The sequence below is a fragment of the Stenella coeruleoalba genome, assembly GCF_951394435.1.
Source record: "Stenella coeruleoalba genome assembly, chromosome: 4".
NCBI classification, from domain to species: Eukaryota; Metazoa; Chordata; class Mammalia; order Artiodactyla; family Delphinidae; genus Stenella; species Stenella coeruleoalba.
In genome coordinates, this window is record NC_137149.1 from 126,700,933 (window position 1) to 126,722,646 (window position 21,714).

The 21,714-nt window shown below is 40.0% G+C and overlaps 1 protein-coding gene across 1 annotated transcript; it reads right to left on the reverse strand.

Annotated features, from left to right (window-relative positions):
* Nucleotides 1-19,718: 19,718 nt before the first annotated feature.
* LOC307185541 (centrosomal protein of 72 kDa-like) lies at nucleotides 19,719-20,435 on the reverse strand (the record flags this gene model as incomplete). Its single annotated transcript, XM_079919843.1, is given in 4 exon segments — nucleotides 19,719-20,163; nucleotides 20,165-20,247; nucleotides 20,250-20,312; nucleotides 20,315-20,435. Coding segments are annotated over 4 exon segments (573 nt in total), but the record flags the coding sequence as incomplete, so codon positions are not given.
* Between the last annotated feature and the right edge of the window lie 1,279 nt (nucleotides 20,436-21,714).

The window sequence follows — 21,714 nt, forward strand, 5'->3', positions numbered from 1 at the left end:
AAGATCAATAAAAGTAAAAGCTGGTTCTTTGAGAAGATAATTAATTTGTTGATCACTCCTGACCTGAGAAGTTACCCCTCATACATGTAAACAGCTCCAAGCCCTGCTATTGGCCCTGCACACATCACACTCTTTTTTAGGAATCAAATATCTTAATTTCCCAAGTATAACCCCTGGCTTACAATTACTGGCAACACTACAGGTCAGAAAGACAGACTGCTCTTCTAACCTCAACTTGCAAAATTCCTTTTTGATCTCTATAGCCAGAGGCAATAGAGTTAATAAGTTTCAAACACCATAAGTTCCAGAGATGCTAGTTTTCCTCTTTCTTACTGAGAAAAGCAAGTGTGAGATAAATATAAGTATAAAAATCCTACCATGGAAATAGTTACATTTCTGGCCCAGAATATTTCCAAATACTTAATATTAATAATAATACTTAAATAAAACCAAAGAATTACATTGGCTAGCAAATGAGACCAGGCCCATGTCTTTTGGCTCTTTCCACTGCTGCCTCATTTGACTAGATGTTTTGGTTACTACAAAGATCATTACTATCCTAAATAATTTCTGTAAAAAGTTAATAAACAGAAACCTCAATTAAATTGAATTAGAGACTAGAAGAGAGAACTCTCATACTTTGCAATGATACCAGAGCCCAACAGGAAAAAGACTCCTCTTGTTTCTTGGCAATAACTCAGCCAATGAAAACCCATGGACTCTTTATTTACTCCAGCCCTTCCAACTTCCTTTTCCCTTGATAAGAGTTCTCCATTCTTCACTGTGCTGGGACTTGCACGTGACTCACCATGGTCACAGACCCCAAATTACAATTCTCTGCTGATCCCAAATAAACCCATTTTTGCTGGAGAAATAACTGGCCACCTATTTATTTTAGGTCAGCTTTTCAAAGTAAGTTTCTTCAATATTGAGATCCTGTAAATTACTATTTAAAATAAAAATTTGGGGGCTTCCCTGGTGGCACAGTGGATAAGAATCCACCTGCCAAAGCAGGGGACACAGGTTCCAGCCCTGGTCCGGGAAGATCCCATATGCCGCGGAACAACTAAGCCCGTGCACCACAACTACTGAGCCTGTGCTCTAGAGCCCACAAGCCACAACTACTGAGCCCATGTGCCACAACTACTGAAGCCCATGTGCCTAGAGCCCGTGCTCTGCAACAAGAGAAGCCACCGCAATGAGAAGCCCGTGCACTGCAACGAAGAGTAGCCCCCACTCGCTGCAACTAGAGAAAAGCCCGCGCAGCAACGAAGAGCCAACGCAGCCAAAAATAAATAAATTAAATAAATAAATTAAAATAAATAAATAAAATAAAAATTTCGGAGGAAAAAAGCATGTTACAAACAGCTTTCAATATGATCTCATATTTGGAATTGGCTTTAAGTCTAACACAATTGACAATTGAACCAATTATATTTCTATTAAGTTGAAGACACTTCACAGTTAATTGACTGAAAACATGATTAAATTCAAACAGAAGGGAAGCCAATAGTCCATTATGATCTTTGAAGAATACGGATAATCAATTGCTTTTTATCAAACATTTTAAATCAACCCATACCAGGCAGATCATTTAAAAGGGCTGCCGAGATCTCACAGTTTGTTTCAAAATTTGCAAGCATCAAGTGTCAATCAAAACTAAAGATGAGGGACTTCCCTGGTGGTCCAGTGGCTAAGACTTCAAGCTCCCAATGCTTGAGAGTGCCCGGGTTCAATCCCTGGTCAGGGAACTAGATCCCACATGCCGCAACTAAAGATCCTACATGCCGCAACTAAAGAGCCCGCATGCCGCAACTAAGACGTGGCACCGCCAAATAAATAAATAAATAAATAAATATTACCAAAAAAACCCTTAAGGTGAAATACTAATGAATGTTGAATTCTCATGCTTTAGGTGTACTTCCTTTTTAGATTTTTTGGTTCTCTGCTATTTCTACCTTACTATTTCATTTAAATTTCCTACACACTAACTTTGTGCGATTGAAATAAAATTGCAGTATATACAAAAAAAAAAAAGGGCTGCTGAGTAAGAATCACCAAATAATATTCTGAAATTGAACGAGTGGGATTATTGTCTGACAAATTACTATTTAAGTTAATATAACCTTTATCTTTAAAGTAACTGAGAAATTCTAGAACACTTGAAATAAAAATGTTTTGAAAGAACTTTCAATGTTTAGGCAAAACCACATCTAAACCAAGCTAGTGGTATGTGTTGTTTATTTATTTGGGACAGGGATAGTTAATCACTTGGACCACATAATTCCAATCAATCAGAATGAATGCTGACTGACATAACAGTGCAGGCTAGCTAATTATCAGTCCTAGTTTTAGGTAAAATTAGTAAAATGAGTAAACAATAAGGGGCCGTATGCTTTTTTCCCCTAAATCTTTAATACAAATGCTTAAAAAGGTAAGAAAGCATGTTCTTTAACTGGTTGTACTGAGAAATGTTCTAACATCGATGAGGCAAACCAGTGGGGCATTTCTGGTCTGAGGGCAAGTTTTGCCTGGTTTAATGTGAATTAATTGACAACATTTTGTAATAAGTAGACTTCACATAAAAGGTTTTGGTTTCTCTTGAAATAGCAAAAGTCTATGAATTAACTATCCCACAACCCCTCATGACAACAATGATTAGCTGCTGCTGCCTTCAGAAAGGGCATGCTTCCTACGTGGATGCACTTGCCACCAGCCTTGTTCTACCCTTTTAAGGAACCTGCCTTGTGCCTATGGACAGTTGAGTTTGGAAGCTGTTTAGGGTCAATTAGTCAAACAACAGAGAACAGACTCAAGCTTCCTGTGAATTTAAGTTACCTAACTAAAGTTCCCCTAGCCTATGTTTCCTTCCACAAAGCAAACAAATGGTTGGCATGAGTAAGTACAGTTTCAAAGATAAATAAATGACTTGGGAATTAATATAAATAGTATGAACAGGCTGTCCACAAACAAAGCAGGATAGAGAATATTCTGTGACTTTGCAAAAGAATAGTGTTTCTCTGCGGCTGCTTCCCACTAGCTTCTACCTTACGTTTGGTAGTGTATATATGTCCATGCCCCTCTCTCACTTTGTCACAGCTTACCCTTCCCCCTCCCCATATCCTCAAGTCCATTCTCTAGTAGCTCTGTGTCTTTATTCCTGTCTTACCCCTAGGTTCTTCATGACATTTTTTTTTCTTAAATTCCATATATATGTGTTAGCATACGGTATTTGTCTTTCTCTTTCTGACTTACTTCACTCTGTATGACAGACTCTAGGTCTATCCACCTCATTACAAATAGTTCAATTTCGTTTCTTTTTATGGCTGAGTAATATTCCATTGTATATATGTGCCACATCTTCTTTATCCATTCATCTGATGATGGACACTTAGGTTGTTTCCATGTCCTGGCTATTGTAAATAGAGCTGCAATGAACATTTTGGTACATGACTCTTTTTGAATTATGGTTTTCTCAGGGTATATGCCCAGTAGTGGGATCGCTGGGTCATGTGGTAGTTCTATCTGTAGTTTTTTAAGGAAACTCCATACTGTTCTCCATAGTGGCTGTACCAATTCACATTCCGACCAGCAGTGCAAGAGTGTTCCCTTTTCTCCACACCCTCTCCAGCATTTATTGTTTCTAGATTTTTTGATGATGGCCATTCTGACTAAGCCATTTATTTTTTCATTGTAGATGGACTCTACAATGTAGATGGATTATTTAAAATTAGTTTAAATTATAATATATCTTCAATAGGGTTTATACGTATCCAGGATTAGAAGAATTCATTTCTGTCTTGTTCCTCTTGCCTCTATTATTCATCCTGAATGGATGTGGGAGGAAAAAGAGCAGGAAAGTAGATGTAGAAGCCATAGTTCTCTTGAGCCAAGCCATCCACAGGTAAAGAGCACTTGGCTTTGATTCTCCACTAGGACAAGCTGCCTGACACAATCATTCTTTGCTCTCACTTTCTGCCTGTGATTTTGTTCTATAGTTTCTGTCCTTTTCAGAAAAAGCAAAACACAAAAGAAATTCCACCAAACCTAGCATCTTTTCACTGTCCACAAGCTGGAGTTCTATGCTCAAGGCACCACTGAAGGTTTTCTCTCAGACATGGACCCCAGAGGACAGGGACTGCATCTAACTCCTCCGTCACTGTCTCCCGGTTCTTATTTCATTGTAGACACAAATGCTTCCAAAATTGAAATTTCCCTTTCATGTCTTTTTTTAAACTTTAATTCTCTGCTCTATTTGCTACTGTCCCAAATGAGAACCCTGTGGCCAAAAAACAAATTTTAATTTAATTTTAAAATAAAATAAGTTTTAAACTAAAAGTTATTAAAAAGAAAAGAAAAGAAAGAACCATTAGTGTCAAATAAGATTTTTAAAGCACCTCTATGTGCCAGGAATTCTAAAAAAAAAAAGGTGAGTATATGCGAATGCCTGCCTCAGTAACTAGAAGTCACAAGAGTAGCAAAACCAAGAATTTGACCAATGAGTGAAATGGTGGATAGTGGTTGCTGTTCTCGTCTCATCTAGTGAAATTCTGAAGAACTATACTGCGTCCTCATTCATCAGCATGGTATATACCTATCCTGGACAGATGGCCACAGCTCTAGAAAGCTGGCCAAAGCTTCTTATTTTTTATTTTTTCCCTTTTTCTTAGCTTTGATGTTTTTCTTTCTTTTTTTGAATTTTTATTTTATATTGGAGTATAGTTGATTTACAATGCTGTGTTAGTTTCAGGGGTACAACAAAGTGATTTAGTTATACATATACATATATCTATTCTTTTTCAGATTCTTTTCCCATATAGGTTATTATAGAGTATTGAGTGGAGTTCCCTGTGCTGTACAGTAGGTCCTTGTTGATTACCTATTTTATATATAGTAGTGTGTATATGTTAATCCCAATTCTGAGACCTCTGACACTACTGTAACCAGATAATATTTTTGAGATTCAACCTATGTTTCCTTTTCTCCCTTCCATTCAAGCATATAGACAGTCATGTATTTCTTGCCTCAGAGGAGTAAACTAGTAGGAAAAAAAAGAGCAGAATTTATCCTAAATTTCTCTAGTCTTTGGATTCCAGGGAAGGAAGACTATATCATGTCAACAAAATATTTTTAAGAAGCAGGAGGGAGAGAGCTAACAGCCCCACCAGAAAGGCTCTCCAGGCTACAGGAAGTGAAAAGATAGGGGTTCACTGCTTGCCTTCTGCGCAGACAAGGAAGTGGCAAGATCCCAGGGGGAAAATGGTTCCTGTACACCTTGGAAACAGAACATATCGTAGGTATAGCAGAAGCCGGCGGACCTCGAGGGCTATGCTGAAACACAAAAGGGGTGTCTTAGTGCTCATTTGTGTGGGTGAATCAATAACCAGACATCAATCCCTGAGTTCTTAGCACTGGATAAATTTTTACAACTATGACACAAATATTCTTGGGAGACAAGAAAATCCTCCAAAAGACTAGAGTTTAAATGTCCTGCCTTTCTGAAGGTACAGAGGCCCAAAATAAGACTTATGATGAATTTTAGAAAAATAAAGTTCTTCCTCCCCACCTGCAGTGTTCCCCCAACCAGGGCAGATGGGGATACGTGATTTCACTTTAATCAGCACATTGCCATATAAGGTTGCACCGTATTTCCTGAAGCTTTCAAGAACCTCTTTGCTCCAAATCCGTCCCAGTAGCTCATGGTTCTCCCCATCTCTGCAAAGAACAAAGGCGATTCTACATTTTTCAGCTATTTAACCATGAGGCACCTATTCTACTTGGGATTTGCAAATACTTAACCTATTTTAATGAGAACTTTTAGACACTAATTCCCATCTCAACTGTAGTGTCTTGATTCTTCCTTAGGATATGGTTCCTACAAAATACACATCGAGCTTCCTTACTTTATCCTGTATTTTTTACCCTTCACACTCCAACAGGCTGCACAAATCCCTGTAAGAACTACCTCTGCAGCCTTGAATAGGTAAGGAAAATGTTTTCTACAGCAGCTTCTTCGTAGACACTTTTGTACAGCAACAAGAAATTAGCTTCTGCATGGATTCAACCACATGAGTGAGTGACAACAGCACAAAGAGTATTTATCTCAGTCTGTTTCTATTGTCTGACAGCAAGGCTGGTCAATACCTATTGCAAAGTTTCATGGATTCAATCAATGTCTCCATCTTTTCCTCCCCCTCTTACAATGGGACCTGATGTTTCACCTTATCAATAACCCAGCAAATGCTGGTGACAAGGAATTTTATTCCAGACCACAGTTGAGAATCCATTTTAGTTTTTTCCCCACTTGAAGATTCAGAGCAAGTGCAGATCATTGTCTCTTGCCAGTGTTGTTGCCTTTTTGATGGCATCTTCACAATGGAAAGTCATCTACCTGCCTGGCACAGACTATGTGCTCCATAAATGTTGATTAATAATAGTAGCTTTTGTTGGTGTGATAGTAATGAAAAGTCAAAGTAAGGACAGAAGGGTTGATCCCAGGGTCTGGCTCAGGACATAGATTGCCTCCATGTGGCCAAAGACAAGATAAGAAGGCATAGAGTCTATAGAAGCAAATGGCAGGATGAAAAGGAAAAACTGGAGAGAGAAAGAAGAAAGAGCCATATACACAAGGACACTACCCCTGGGGGACTATTGCTGCAAAGGGCTGACATCAGGTCGATAGCATTGGAATTGTCTCCAAAACGTACATAACCATAATTAATATTTTCATCCAGTCATTGGCTAAATTTCCAGACCCAAAAGCATACTTTAGCATAATTTAAATGTCCATTTTCATTGTTTTTAAAACATTACATATATTACTAATTCTGATACTGTCTGTTCAGATCTATATTAGACACAAGAATTCTGAAAATACTCAGAGACAAAAGTCGTTTTCTGAAAGCTACATTATAAGTCCTAGGAGCTTGTAATAGAGAAGCTTCCTGTCTTTCTGGCTACTGTGAGGTATGGCCTTGCATCTTGATGGTGTCCTTTTGATATATAATGTGCAAGTCTAGGGGTTATCTGAAATACCTCTCTTATCTACATAAAAGCAATCCATTTTTGGTATAGGGTGAACAGTTTGGAGGATTTCTGCAGTTCTGCTGCTCTAATAAGCCTGAACATTTCTAAAAATAACCACCTTATATTTGGATGTTGTTATGGATTGAAGTGTGTCCCTCCACAATCCCTATGTTAAAGACCTAACCCCCAGTATCTTAGAATATGATTTTACTTGGAAATAAGGTCATTGCAGATATAATTAGTTGAAATAAGGTCATACTGGAGTGCCCTGATCCAATATGACTTGTGTCTTTATAAGATTTGGACACAGGCCTACACAGAGAGAACACCATGTGAAGACGTAAGTAGAGATTCACCAAAGATTGCCAGCAAACCACCAGAAGCTAGGAAAGAGGCATGGAACAGATTGCCCCTCATATGCCTCAGAGTAACCAACCTTGATCTCAGACTGCTAGCCTCTAGAACTGTGAGACAATAGCTATCTGTTGTTTAAGCCACCCAGTCTGTGGTTATTTGTTACAGCAGCTCTAGCATACAAATACAGGTGTCTTTAAGGGGCAAAGATATCTGTTGATGCAAAGGACCTAGAAATCGAGGGGGAGATGTTTCTAAAGGATGAAGTATGGCGAATTACCACATAAACATCTTTTTTCCTAATGTTCCTTTCTTTCATTGTAGTTTCTATCCTTCTTTCCTATTTTTTTCAACGTACTTAATTTGCAGCCTCTTTCAGATTACTCTAATATCTGCAGTTCTTAGAGTGCTTTTGTAAGAGGAAATGTTTGTGTACTTGCTGATTCTTCCTCAGGGTGCTTTTTTCACTGTCTCCTTTATGTTTTATTATGAGTTCATGTTCAGTGCGCTTATATTGTTCCCCAAGAATCCTGATTGTCCTGAGATGTGCAAGTTTTCCTACAAAATCTCTCTCCAGAGCCCATCCTGACTTTGAGTTCTTTACTTATGGCATTTAAATATTTCTCTTTCTTTTTGTCAAGTTTGTCCATGATCATTTTTGGTTTTGCTGTTTGTTAGTTTATCCAGTATTTTCAAGTGTTTTCAACAGGTATGAGCCCCTTCTGCATCAGCTTATTCAGCCAATTGCCCAAAATTTCAATTTCATAGACTCCCAAAAACATTTCTATGCAACTAATAATAATAACAACAATAGGAGAATGATCACTTATCTGCCGTTTTATAGTATCTCAAAAATTTTTCTCTTTCTCTCACCTACCAAAATTAAACTGACAGAAGCTCTGTGGTGTTTCACCTGGACTGAGCCTTTTTTGTCTTTTGATACAAAAAACCCAGAAAATTCTAAAGCACGTCCTGAAAATTATTCTAGAAAAATTCATATCTCCAGAAGCTTGCTAAAATGTAAACTTTGCAAGACCAATAAAGAGAAATATAGTAGTCTCAGATGCTTTAAAACACTTGTCATAAAATTCTAGTTCAAACTTCCAAGACTGAAGGAAATTAGAACTGCCTTTCATTTGTCCTACCAAATGTCGGAGATGTTAAAAGCATTATCAGTTTCATTCTCACGAAGTGCCTTTAGATGTTTATCCCCACTAGGCATATGAGGAATCCAAGACTCAGAGAGTTAATTAAGGCTCCTGAGCTACTTCTTAGAGCACGTGGGATGTATGTGCAGCCCCTCCCCTTTCTAGGGGTTTTTGTTTGCGACTGTATCATGCTATTTTTCATTACACAAAATTTTATCCTTTTGGTTGTGTATATATATTATGAGGGGCTTCAGTCCTTCTATTTTTGATGAAAATGCTTCATGTTTTATCTTAGAAATCATTTTAAGTAGAGGATTTAATCTTACTTTATCACAAAAGAAAACCAATCTATTCCTAGTCTAACACCACCAAGCTGGATCAAATGTCATAAAACATTCTAATTTCATGGAATTTGTGTGGATTTTAACCACACTAATTGAAAAGCAGAATGTTAGCCTTTATTCTGAATGCGTACATCAAACTCTTTCAAGATGAAGCACAACTAGTAATAGCCATGTACCTTAATACGGATCCTGCAGGTTTAGGGGAAATAGATGCATTTATAACATGCTATTACAATGAGTTTACTAGGAATCTATTAAGAAGATTAGGGATTGTTATTCTGACAAAGGCTTGTGTTACAGGAACCCCAGTTTGAAATTGGACTCTACTATTGATATCTACTATTGACACAAGGCTGTGCTGACTTTTGGCCTTTGGGATTATCTTTAGTTACATAGAGCAAACTGGAGAGACAGCTGTTTGAAACAATGACATTTGCATAAGTTTATCTGTATAAGGACTTTGCATTTGGATAAAAAGGAGACGACGAAGATTTCAGAAAAGGACTTGAAGTACAAGAAGAGGAAATGAAAGAAGGAGATGCTGTGGGGACTGATTGGAAGGACTCTGTGAGATTCAAGGTATAATCTTTGTTAGGTTCCTAAGCGATAAAGTAAAAAACCCACTTGAGAAGGTGAAACAAGTACCTTATACACCTTGAGGGCTGATGGTTTTGGGAACATCAGACAATAATCTGCATAGCTTTGACACTGTTACTCTAAGGCAAGCATAGGAAGTATGGCAGTAATGAGGCATCATGCAGTTTCATAGAGCATCAGCAAGGGGGTGGAAGCAAAGACTGGGGCAAACAAACCACCTATGGTGACCAAAGCTGGCAGACCAGTTTGTGCTGGAAGACACTCTAGGTGACACTGTATCCCCTCCTTCCAAGTGAGACCTTATTCTCAGACCTGGAGTATGTGCCTATATCTTCCTTTAAAATAAACCCTTTCCATTTTTTTTAATATTTATTTTTAAAATTGGGGTATAGTTGCTTTACAGTGTTGTGCTAGCTCCTGCTGCACAGCAAGGTGAACCAGCCATAGGTATACACATATCCCCTCACTTTTGGATTTTCCCTCCCATCCAGGTCACCACAGAGCACCGAGTAGAGTTCCCTGTGCTACAGCAGGTCCTCACTACATATCTATTTCATACACAGTGGAGTATATATGTCAATCCCAATCTCCCAATTCATCCCACTCTACTTTCCCCACCCTGCTGTCCACATGTTTATTCTCTACATCTATGCAAATAGGTTCATCTGTACCATTTTTCTAGATTCCACGTATATGTGTTAATATACAATATTTGTTTTTCTCTTTCTGGCTTACTTCACTCTGTATGACAGTCTCTAGGTCCATCCACATCACTACAAATGAAAAAAAAAAAAGAACTTGGCAGCTAGATCAGGAATGTGACCAGATAAAGATAAAACTTGGTACTCAAGATGCAAAAGCATGCAAGAGGGTTAGAACAGTAGAACAAGGACGGTGACCCAAGACATAGATATAAATACCATTAAGGAATGGCTTATAGAAATGTTTTTATTTTCTCAGGCATTGCAAAACTGTTGGCAAATCTATAAATGTTTAATAAAAATTATTTAAGAAATAAAAACTAAAATAAACCCTTTCCACATAGGTAGAAAGCTCTTTGACATAAATCGCAGCAATATCTTTTTTGAGCCATCCCCTAGAGTAGCAAAAATAAACAAATGGAACCTAATTAAACTCAAAAGCTTTTGCACATCAAAGGAAGCCATAAACAAAACAAAAAGACCACCCACAGAATGGGAGAAAATATTTACAGACGATGCAACCAACAAGGGATTCGTCTCCAAACTTTACAAACGGCTCATGTGGCTCAATATCAAAAAAACAAACAACCCAATCAAAAAATGGGCAGAAGACCTAAATAGACATTTCTCCAAAGAAGACATATAAATGACCAAGAGGCATATGAAAAGATGCTTGACACTGCTAAGTATTAGAGAAATGCAAATCAAAACTGCAATGAGATATCACCTCACACCAGTCAGAATGGCCATCATCAAAAAAACTACAAACAATAAATGCCAAAGAGGGTGTGGAGAAAAAAGGAATCCTCCTACACTGTTGGTGGGAATGTAAATTGGTGCAGCCACTATGGAGAACAGTGTGGAGGTTCCTTGAAAAACTAAAAATAGAGCTACCATATGATCCAGCAATCCCAGTCCTGGGCAAATATCTGGAGAAAACCATAATTTGAAAAGATACATGCACCCCAATGTTCATTGCAGCACTGTTTGCAATAGCCAAGACATGGAAGCAACCTAAATGTCCATTGACAGATGAATGGGTAAAGAAGGTGTGGTACATATATACAATGGAATATTACTCAGCCATTAAAAAGAATGAAATAATGCCATTTGCAGCAACATGGATAGACCTGGAGATTATCATACTACGTGAAGTAAGTCAGACAGAGAAAGACAAATATCATATGATATCGCTTATATGTGGAATCTTAAAAAATGATACAAATAAACTTATTTACAAAACAGAAACAGATTCACAGGCTTAGAGAATGAACTTATGGTTACCAGGTGGGGGCAGGGCTTGGGGTAGAGATAGATTGCGAGCTTGGGATTGACATGGACACACAGCTATATTTAAAATAGATAATCAAAAGGCATCTACTGTTTAGCACAGGGAACTCTGCTCAATACTCTGTAATCACCTAAATGGGAAAAGAATTTGAAAGAGTATAGATACATGTATATGTATAACTGAATCACTTTGCTGTACACCTGAAACTAATACAACATTGTTAATCAACTAGACTCCAATATAAAATAAATTTTTTTAATATAATAAAATAAACCCTTTCCCAGGAGACTTCTCAATCCTTCCTGAAGATTGTAGGCCATCTCCTCCAGGTATGTCTGCATCCTGAGATGAACACAGCTTCAGCCAAGCTGAGACCACACAATTTATATTTAATCTGTATTTCCCTATAATTAATGTTCCACATTTTTCGAGATTCTGTTACAAAATTCATATTCAAGAATACCTAGAAATGGGGATCAATGAATTCAGCGATTCTGTTCTAGGCACTGGTAAGCAGTTGGTGGCTCTGGCCATTAGCATTTATGACCCAGCAGGGGATGAGAAAAATCACAGAATTCCTGTGTCTTACTGTTCGCGGAGAAGAAAGATTGTTCTGGGCTTGCTGAGGTCTCCCTTGCCTACTTCTACCTCCGCCCCAGACATTCCTCCTCCCCCCACATTAACCATTTCCAGAAGAACTTTTCCCTAAGCCTCCCAGATCAATCACGCTACACCTCCAGCCCCCCAGCCTTGGCCTTGTACCTAAAAAACTGACAGTATAAGGACCTGCATGGTCTGGGTTAACCTTGCCTTCTTCTGACAGACGAGGCATCTAGGAAAGCCTGGAGAACCATTCAGTTCATTCCAGCCCCTTTCCTTAGCTCCCACTTCCTGAGCTAGTCTGTGGGTAACAAAAAAAAGCAGAGGAGTGTGTCCTCAGTTACTTTCCAAGATGTAAAGATAAGATCCTTACAATTGGGAGATTTTCTTGAGGCTATTGCCTACCTGCAGCCCACATCACCTTCTTCCCCTCTGATTGCTCACCTAGACAGACTTTCCTGTGGCTGCAGGTTTAACACAGGGCATTAGATGGCAGTCCCAAAAGCATCTTTCCTGAGAACAAAAGCTAAAATTTCTTTTCTGCTTCCTTTCTTACCAGGAAGTGTTTGATGTAATATTAAATTTACTGGAGAGCTAGAAGGAGTTAATCAATACTTTCAATAAAATACCAAGGAAATTTTTTTTTTTTTTTTGGCCTCGCCACCCGGCATGCAGGATCTTAATTCCCAGACCAGGGATCCAACCCACGCTCCCTGCAGTGGAAGCGCGGAGTCCCAACCGCTGGACCACCGGGGAAGTCCCACAAGGAAATTTTTTTTCTTGATGGGGTGACTTTTACTCAGTGAAGAATGTAGTCTATGAAGTTACCTTGGGACTATGTGACATGAATAACTGGAACCAGGCCACGTTTCAACAGCCTAGTGAAAGAAATGAAAATTGTCTCCTGTTGCTGCAGGTAGTTTTGACATGTTAGATTTGGAAGTAAGAGACTGTAAAATAAACCCACAAAAAGCTTCCTGACATTAAACCAAACATGCAAACTCTGTAGTATAAACATGAGATTCTTAACCCTTATAAAATTGTGTAAGCGTAAAGAAATATCCCCCAACTGGAACATTAAATAATATTCTTTACAGAGAGAGTTTTGAATTTTAGGTAAGGAAATGTAAAGAGGGAATCATACATATCACCTGGGTGACTACTATATGACTCATTTTATAATGTTAAAGGTAATTCTGTTTGATATATTGGAGTTGGAGTAAAGTATTATTTTTCTTTTAGTATTCAGATTAAATCTCATTGTACAGAAATGGAGCAAAGCAGCTATCCCTCATGGTTCACAAATGATTACTGTGATTTTCTGAAAGGTTGTACCTACAAAAATTCCTCAAGTGGGGCTTCCCTGGTGGCGCAGTGGTTGAGAGTCCGCCTGCCGATGCAGGGGGCGCGGGTTCGTGCCCCGGTCCGGGAAGATCCCACGTGCCGCGCAGCGGCTGGGCCCGTGAGCCATGGCCGCTGGGCCTGCGCGTCCGGAGACTGCTCCGCAACGGGAGGGGCCGCAGCAGTGAGAGGCCCGCGTACCGCAAAAAAAAAAAAAATTCCTCAAGTAATAAAAAACTAGACTTTCTTGCTTAGGATAAAAGGATGGATTTCGATTTATGTTTCCTAATATTTAAACATCCTCTTTTATGTATCATGAAAATAAACTAAGGATTCTTGGGCCTGTCCTGTAGGTAAAAAATCTTAACAGTGAATACACAGAGGTACACAGTTATCTGTGTACACAGAGGTACACAGTTATCCACAATTTCACAAAATAGATAATAAAATGTAAGTATGTAAAAAAATTTATCTCAAATATGCAATGCTTTTAGCACACCACTCATCACATAACAGAAATTCAATAAATATTCCTTCTTTCTTTTATTTCTATTTTCCTTCCTCAGATGTTTCTGGTACTAGGAAAGGTCAAGGACACCATTTCAACCCAAAGAATTAAAAAAGAAATTCAACAAACAGGATACGGAAATGACCTGTATTTTTTCACTACCTGGAATAGCTTTGTGCAGACCAATCCTCCCACGGAAAACAATTATTAAATCAGATACTCCGTTAGGAATATCCATTTGAAGGCATCAGAGAGCTAATAGGGCAGCAGGACTGAGGGGCCAAGATTCTGGAAAGAAGGCGTGTGCAGAGAGGTGAGCCCAACGTTTAATTTCACTTTTCCTTGAGACATTTTCCAACTCCTAAAATGAAGACACTGAGCAAGTGTTCTAGGAGTTTTATGGGGCTGAGGGATGAAATTGAAGTCAGGCACAATAAAAAGCAGACAAAATAGCCCAGGATGTCAGCTGGAACCCCAAATGGGTTTCATCTTAGGAATAAGAGTGAATCAGAAACCAAATGACTCTCATGAAGATTCAAGCCCTTCTAATCAACTCAATCCTAGGCTGGATTACATTACCTGCCCCTGTCCTTTCAACTAGAAGAAAATAAATCCTCTGGAAGTAACACCGTTTAAAGCCTGAAAGTAGGTCTAAAATTTTTCGCACACAATGTCCTGAATTTAATAAAAAATGGCCAGGCATACCAAAAACCAAACCCAAATGATCAAAACCCAAGCAAAAATGTATATATATTCAAATAGAAGAAACACAACCTACAGATCTAGATCATGAAGGAATCGGACAGGGACTTTTAAACTACCGTGATTAGTATGTTCAATAACTTTGCTGATAGTATGAATGATTTCAGGAGAACTGAAAATGTTAGAGAAGAACCGAATGGAAGTTCTGGAACTGAAAATTATAATAACAGCAATTAAGACATCTATAGATGGGATTAACAGCTGAAGAGATTAGAAAATAAATCAGAAAAAAAATTCCTGACTGAAGTACAAGAAGAAAAAAAAGATGAGAAATCACAGAAAAAAATATTTTTATGTATATATAAAATATAGTGAAAAGATCTAAAGTACATGAAATTGTATTCCCAGATGGAGAGGTAATAGAGAATGAAGCAGAAGCAATATGTGAAGAGATAATAGTGAAAATTTTCCAAAATGGTATGACACCAAGTCACAGATTCATGAAGTACTATAGTGCCCAACCAGGATAACTTCAAAGAAAATCAAATCTTGACACATAAAAGATAAGACATTGAAAAAGACAAAGAAAAAATCTTAGACTGTTGAGGAAAAAAGAAACTTTTAAAGATGATAGACTTCTGGATAAAATGACAGTGCCTTTATGACTCTTTCTTTACAACTATAAAATCATTTACTTATATTTGTATTTACATAAGACTTTCTAATTAATCAAAACTTTTGGTTATTACCGTGTACAATACCTATGAATTAGAATCATAGCATCTTATAATGGTAAGGAGCTTTAGTAGACATTGATTTTTACTTTCTATTCAAAGCATGAATACTCTTCACATCACCCTTAAGAGATGATCAGTTTTCACCCTCTATCTAGATGTTTCCAGTGACAAGGAACTTTATACATTTTAAGTTGATCCAATACATTGTTGATAGCTCTAGTTATTAGGAAGTTATGCTCTTTATAGAATCCATGTTAAGGAATTTGAATTTTATCCTAAGAGTGAAAGTATACTAGAAGGATTTATGTTTTAAAATATGCACTGAAGTACAAAGAATGAAATAGAGCTTTTAAAAAAATCAGCTAAGAGGCTGTTACAGATACTCAGGGAAAATTTTTTGATGGTGATCTAGACAAAGCTGGCATAGAAATAAAAATTCTAGTTTTTTAGGAGATAAAAAAACAATAGTAGTTATTTGGATTTAGAGGGAAAGGGAGATGAAAAGAATAACACCCAGGTTTCCAAATGGATAGTGAGAACTTTCAATGAAATCAGAGCTCAGAAAGATGAGCAGATTTGGAGATCATATTGCATTTGTGGTGGGTCTAGGGAAGATAAGAAATCCGGACTCAAAACATATATTTTCAGAATTTTAAGAATAAAAATGTAAATGAATCCATAAAAGTGGATGAAATAGCAATTCAATAATAAAAGGACAAACAACCCAACTTTAAAAAGGGCAAAGACTATGAATATACATTTCTCCAAAGATGAAATACAAATGACCAATAATCACACGGAAAGATGTTCAATATCATTAGCCGTCAGGGAAAAGCAAATCAAAATGACAGAGATACTATTTCACACTCACTAGCATGGTTATAATCAAAAAGACAGATAAGAATAAGTGTTGGCGGGCTTCCCTGGTGGCGCAGTGGTTGAGGGTCCGCCTGCCGATGCAGAGGACACGGGTTCGTGCCCCGGTCCGGGACGATCCCACATGCCGCGGAGCGGCTGGGCCCGTGAGCCATGGCCGCTGAGCCTGCGCGTCCGGAGTCTGTGCTCCTCAACGCGAGAGGCCACAACAGAGGCCCGCGTACCGCAAAGAAAAAAAAAAAAAAAGAAAAGGAGATTTAATTATTCACAGGTAGCTGAGCAATCCTTGTGTATCTTTTCTTAAGAAATTCTGCAAAGCCAATATTAGAACTCTGTAATTTGGTTACCTTGCTTTACAAATTATGTCTCTAATCAATTAATTTTTTAAAATAGATTGAATGATGTCAAGAAATATGCCTACTGCTATCAGTATGTGGCAGAATAGAAATTTGTTAAACCTGCTAAAATCTTTGAAGATGTCAGCTGAATCTTTTCTTTGATAATTTAATCTACATTATATGTGAATTATTATAAATTTAACATGATTCTGTGACTGCTTTCATCTGTTTGTTGAGTGTAAGAAGTGAAAATGTTCCAGAGTAATTTTTTAAGTTTTACCTTAATAAGATTAATTTTAGTAAATATTCCAGGTGTTCAGTGTAAACATTTTAATCCTGATGTACTCTAAGTAAAATGAATCATTTACTCTGGACATGCTAGTCTCTCAGGTAGATAATATAAGATGTTCATATAACAATATCTGTTCAGGAGGGTGAAAACATTCACCTTCTTAGTTGTTGGCACCTCTTTTTGAATTGAATATTAGAAAACATTTTTTGGGTGGAAATATATCTCAGAATTATGTTCTCCTTTACCTGCAGAGTCTGGCTGTAGAAATGTTAGTATTTCCATATATGCCTGGAATAGATATGATTATTTAATGCTATCAAAATCTGTAGTAATGTTTCTGTATGTTAAATATGATCATTTAAATTACTAGTTTCAGTTTAAAAATTTTTCTATGTCCAACTGTTTCTAAACAATTTTTTTTCACAGCACGATACTTATTCTACCAGTATGTAACGCTATAGGATAAGCAACTAGGCAGTGGTCAGTTCACCAAAATTGAAGTTCAAATTATTTAAGTTTAAAGTATTATAAGAAGAGATCTATATTTATACTGGAGTATTTTTAAATCTTGAATATCCTCAGTCTTAAGGTTTGAGGCAGAAGAAAATTACAGTCAGGAAGAGCATCACTTCCTGTCTGTGCTGCTCCAAGCCCACGTCCAGTGGCTGAGAGCTCAGGGCAGGCTGAGGTGTCCCTCTAAGTGCCAAGTGGACAGAGGCTCACACACCCAAGCCCTGGGCCTGCTCAGTCACTGGTGTCATGAACCAAGTTGTAAGGGCACATGGTCCCACTGTGCCCTTCTCATCGTCTGTAGCTGCTTTTGCAGCTACGTTGGTGGTGGGGAGAAGATGGGTCACAGACACCATGGCCCCAAAACCTGTAACAGTCACCGCCTGGTCCTTTACAGGGAAGGCCGCTGGTGCTGGCCCTGCCCGGAGGACGCAGTGGGCTCTCTTCTCCCTGCGGTGTTCCTGCACAAGCTGGCACACCCCAACCTGCCCGCCCCCCCAGATGGGGACACCATCGTCACTTGTTCCATACGGCACAGGTTGACAACTCAGCTGTAGTGTGACGTCACCACGAGGCTAGAATGTCCTTAGAACTCTGACCCTGAATAGCTTCCCTGCACTGATTGACTACTGAATGCTCTGAAATCCCCTGGCTCAGGTGTGTGGCCTTTGTCCACAGCCACGTGGAGAGTGCCGCCAGTGGTGGCCCCAGGCAGTCCCGGGAGGTGCTTGCCCTGCACCTGGAGATGCTTTTGTTAACTCTCTCTCTGTTCCCCAAACCAAGCCAAAGAACAAAGGAAACACACATAACTCAAACTTGAAAGGGATAATACGCTACTAGTTCGCACTAAGTTTTTTTGGGGAAAGGGAAATAAATGTATATATAGATGCGATCTATTGCTGCACTTACTGTTAAGGAATGATGAGGGCATCACCTTGTCAGTGTGATGGGACAAGTAGTGCTGATGTCACAGGTGCTCTGACTCAGAACCACACTCACCAGGAACTCTGGGGGTGTCTGTGGGGCTGTGGCACGGTGTCACCCATCAGTCGCTGCCCAGGCCTGGCTTGCAAACGTGTGGCTCTCCTGCAGCAGCTGGGTGAGCTCCCGGATCCTGTAGCGCTCCAGAGGCTGCTTTAGTTCCACCATCTTGCCAGAGAGGCTCTTCACGCTTGTTTGAAGTCCAGTGATCTGCAAGTTCAGCAACTGGAGTGTCGGCATTTCTCGCTTCTTTCTTCATGCGGAACAGAAGAGACTTCCAGCTCCTGCTGTCCTCCAGAGGCCTTTCGAGATGCTGCCTCGGGCAATCCATCTTCTTCCCAGTGTCAGCGAGTTCCTATACCACCTCACTCATTATCACGCCATACTGCTGCTGTAGCTCAGCAAGGTGACTGCAAAGATTTCTTTTCCAGAGTCAGGTAGCGAATTTCTTCATTCACAACTGTTGAACAGTCCTGAGTGGCTGTAGATTTGGGGGGGAGTGGGCAGGAGGTGGTGGTTGGCTGTGTTCCAATAAAGCTTTATTTACAAAACAGGTGGTGGGCTGGATTTGGCAGGTGGCCTATAGTTTGCTGCCCTTTGCCCTAAGTGATATAACAACTCCATGGGACAGAGAGGGATGAGGAAACTGGATAGTTAGGACTAGAAAACGAGCTAATGATTTGATAAACTCTGATAAACCAGAACGTTTTGAATTAGGAATTAGGAGACCAGCTTCCAGAGCCTGCTTGGCCATTAAGTTACTATGTGGCCTTAAATAGGTCTTTTAACCCCTCTGGGTCCAGTTTTCTCCACTGGCAACTTGGGCGTTGGATTGGCTGTAAATTCTTGAACAGATGGCAACACGTGTCTTGCCTGGGCGAGGAACACTTCGTCGCTGTGCAGGGGCCGGCAGCCACTCCAGTACCTGCCCATCAGGTTGAGGAGAGCTGCCAGGAGCCTCACCTCCAGGGCGGCCTTCTTCACGGGCGGGCGGCGCAGCCGACTGCAGGTTGGGACACACCTCGCTCACACCGGAGGGGGGGGGGGGGGCTCTGCTCTCACGCTCCAACGAGCTCCACCGTGGGCCAGGGCGCCTCGCTCCAGCCCTCCAAACCATTCCTCCGGCTCAGACCCTCCTTCAGGCAGCTCAGACACTACTGGTCTGAAGGCACCCGGAACCTCCCGCCTGGCATCCTTCACTTCCTGTACTTTTTTGGGAGCAGGCAAGGGATGTAACACCTTTTGGGTCAACAAATTCGACTCCAAAGAAGGGACTGCGTCCTCAAGGTCGGTGGAGGCTGAGGGAGGGGCGAAGAGCTGGGGGGGGCGGGAGAGGGGGACGCTCGCCAACCCGCTGTCCTGCAGCCCCGGCTCTGCACAAACGGCCCTCGCACGCCCGGCCGCTCCTCTTCTTCTCGGGGGCCCTGCCACCGGGAGTCCCCACACTGGTGCTGTACTGCCTGAGGACTCGGCAGGGGCTGCGATTCTTGGGAGCTCTGGAAGCCGGCCTCTCACTCCTTCCAGCTGGAGCTCGCACTCCCCGGAGGGTTGCTCAAGTCCCGCTTGCACTTGGCAATGAGGTTCAGGACCACCTCGTCATCTGCGTCCATGACCGAGCACTTCTTGGCCGAGGGGGCAGTGCACTTGGCTCTGGAGTGGCGCGGTCTTTCGACGCTGAAAACGGCTAGGAAGCTCTGCTTTGAGGCCATTGATTCCTCATCGAAGTAAAATGCAGCCGGGACGCTTACTGCTCGCTCCTCCCTCACAGGGCGGTCGTCCAGCACCAACCCCCGCCCCCAGCCTCGCTCCCGCGCAGCCTATCCCCGGGCGCATGCGCACGACGAAGAGGCGGGAGTCAGACTCGCTCTTCACCACCGGGTTCAGCCGGAAGTCAAGCAGCAGAGGCGGAACACTTCCACCGGGGAGGAGATACGCTGGTAGCAGAGGTTGAGGCTCTCCGGAGAGTCAGGACCTCGATACCCTCCAGACTAACCAAGGAGTTTCGTGAGAGATCTAGAGATTTGAGACCTGTTAAGCTCACCAAAGAATTTCCTAGGTGAGTCATCTTTTCTTGGTAAATTCCAGGAATAGATCATGACCGAAATCAAATGGTGCGCACCTGCCCGCTGCTGCGCCTCTTAGCAAATAATTAACTTATTGGAATGTTCTGGGCCTCTGTTTGTTATTAAATAGTGATTTTTATTACCAGTTTTCTAAACAAATGTAGCAAGTTTATCATACTTGGGGCCAAAGAAATATCAGATTAATTATTTTTACTTCTAACTTAATTTTGGTTTCATATTTTAGTTTGGTTCCTTGTCTTTAGAGTGACAGCTAATGATTGATGCATGTAAGTTCAGAGAAATATGTGGAGGTGACTAAAAGGATTCAGTAAGGAACATTTAGGACAAAATGTGAATTAAGCAGAAATACAGCAGAAGGGCTTATGTGGTTTTATTTTGTCTTGCCTTGTTTTTAAGTGTATTTTTAATTTTGTTTGGGGATGAAAGGGAGGCAATTATTTATATGGAAGGAAGTTAGATATCTATCCTTTGGGATTGATAAGTATCAGGTTTCAAAAATTGCTGTGTAGAGTTTAGTAGTGATATTTAACTTTGCTTTGAAAATTAGCCTGACAAGGCTTGCGCTTTGGTCATATAAGTGCCCATGCACAAAATTGGCTTAACGGATCTGCGTATTCAAAATATGCAGCCACAAATTTATTCTCTGAGAAATCTTATGGGGAGTTAGCTCTATTATTCCAGGTGCCTTATATTCTCAGACAAGTGCTTTAAAATACTTGGAATTATTTCAAGATGTTTAACGCTAATGTAAGTAAAAACAGCTAAAGGCCATTTTAAATGGCAAATTCTAGTTACATATATAGAATCTTAAAGTCTGTTTGTATCCATAACAGTGTTAGACCAGGATTTGTTTTCTGCCTCCCCAATGTTATAAATGTTCACTTTTGCTTTTACGAACTGTATTACTCTAAAATCAATAGATTTTGCCTAGTTGATTAGATAAATGGAACCACTTAAACAATTAATTTTTTAAAGTGTTAGGGTGAACTCAAGTGTGTTTTTGTGGAATTTTCATCTATAGTTGGAACATTTTTATAGAACTATCAAGGATATGTAATACTCTATATTTTTTTAGCTTACCAACCTCTTAAAGTACAACAGTATATCTTGGAAAACTATGGGAGGAAAGAAGATCATTTTTTGATCTTACTCCATATTCTTACTTCCAAGCATTTTGAATGGAGATTCACTGAGCCATTGCCGGAAGACTGTGCACAGCTGCTTGCTGTGGCGCTATTGCAGATTTTCAGAGAGATTTGTGTAGAAGTGAATGTAACGGGGAAT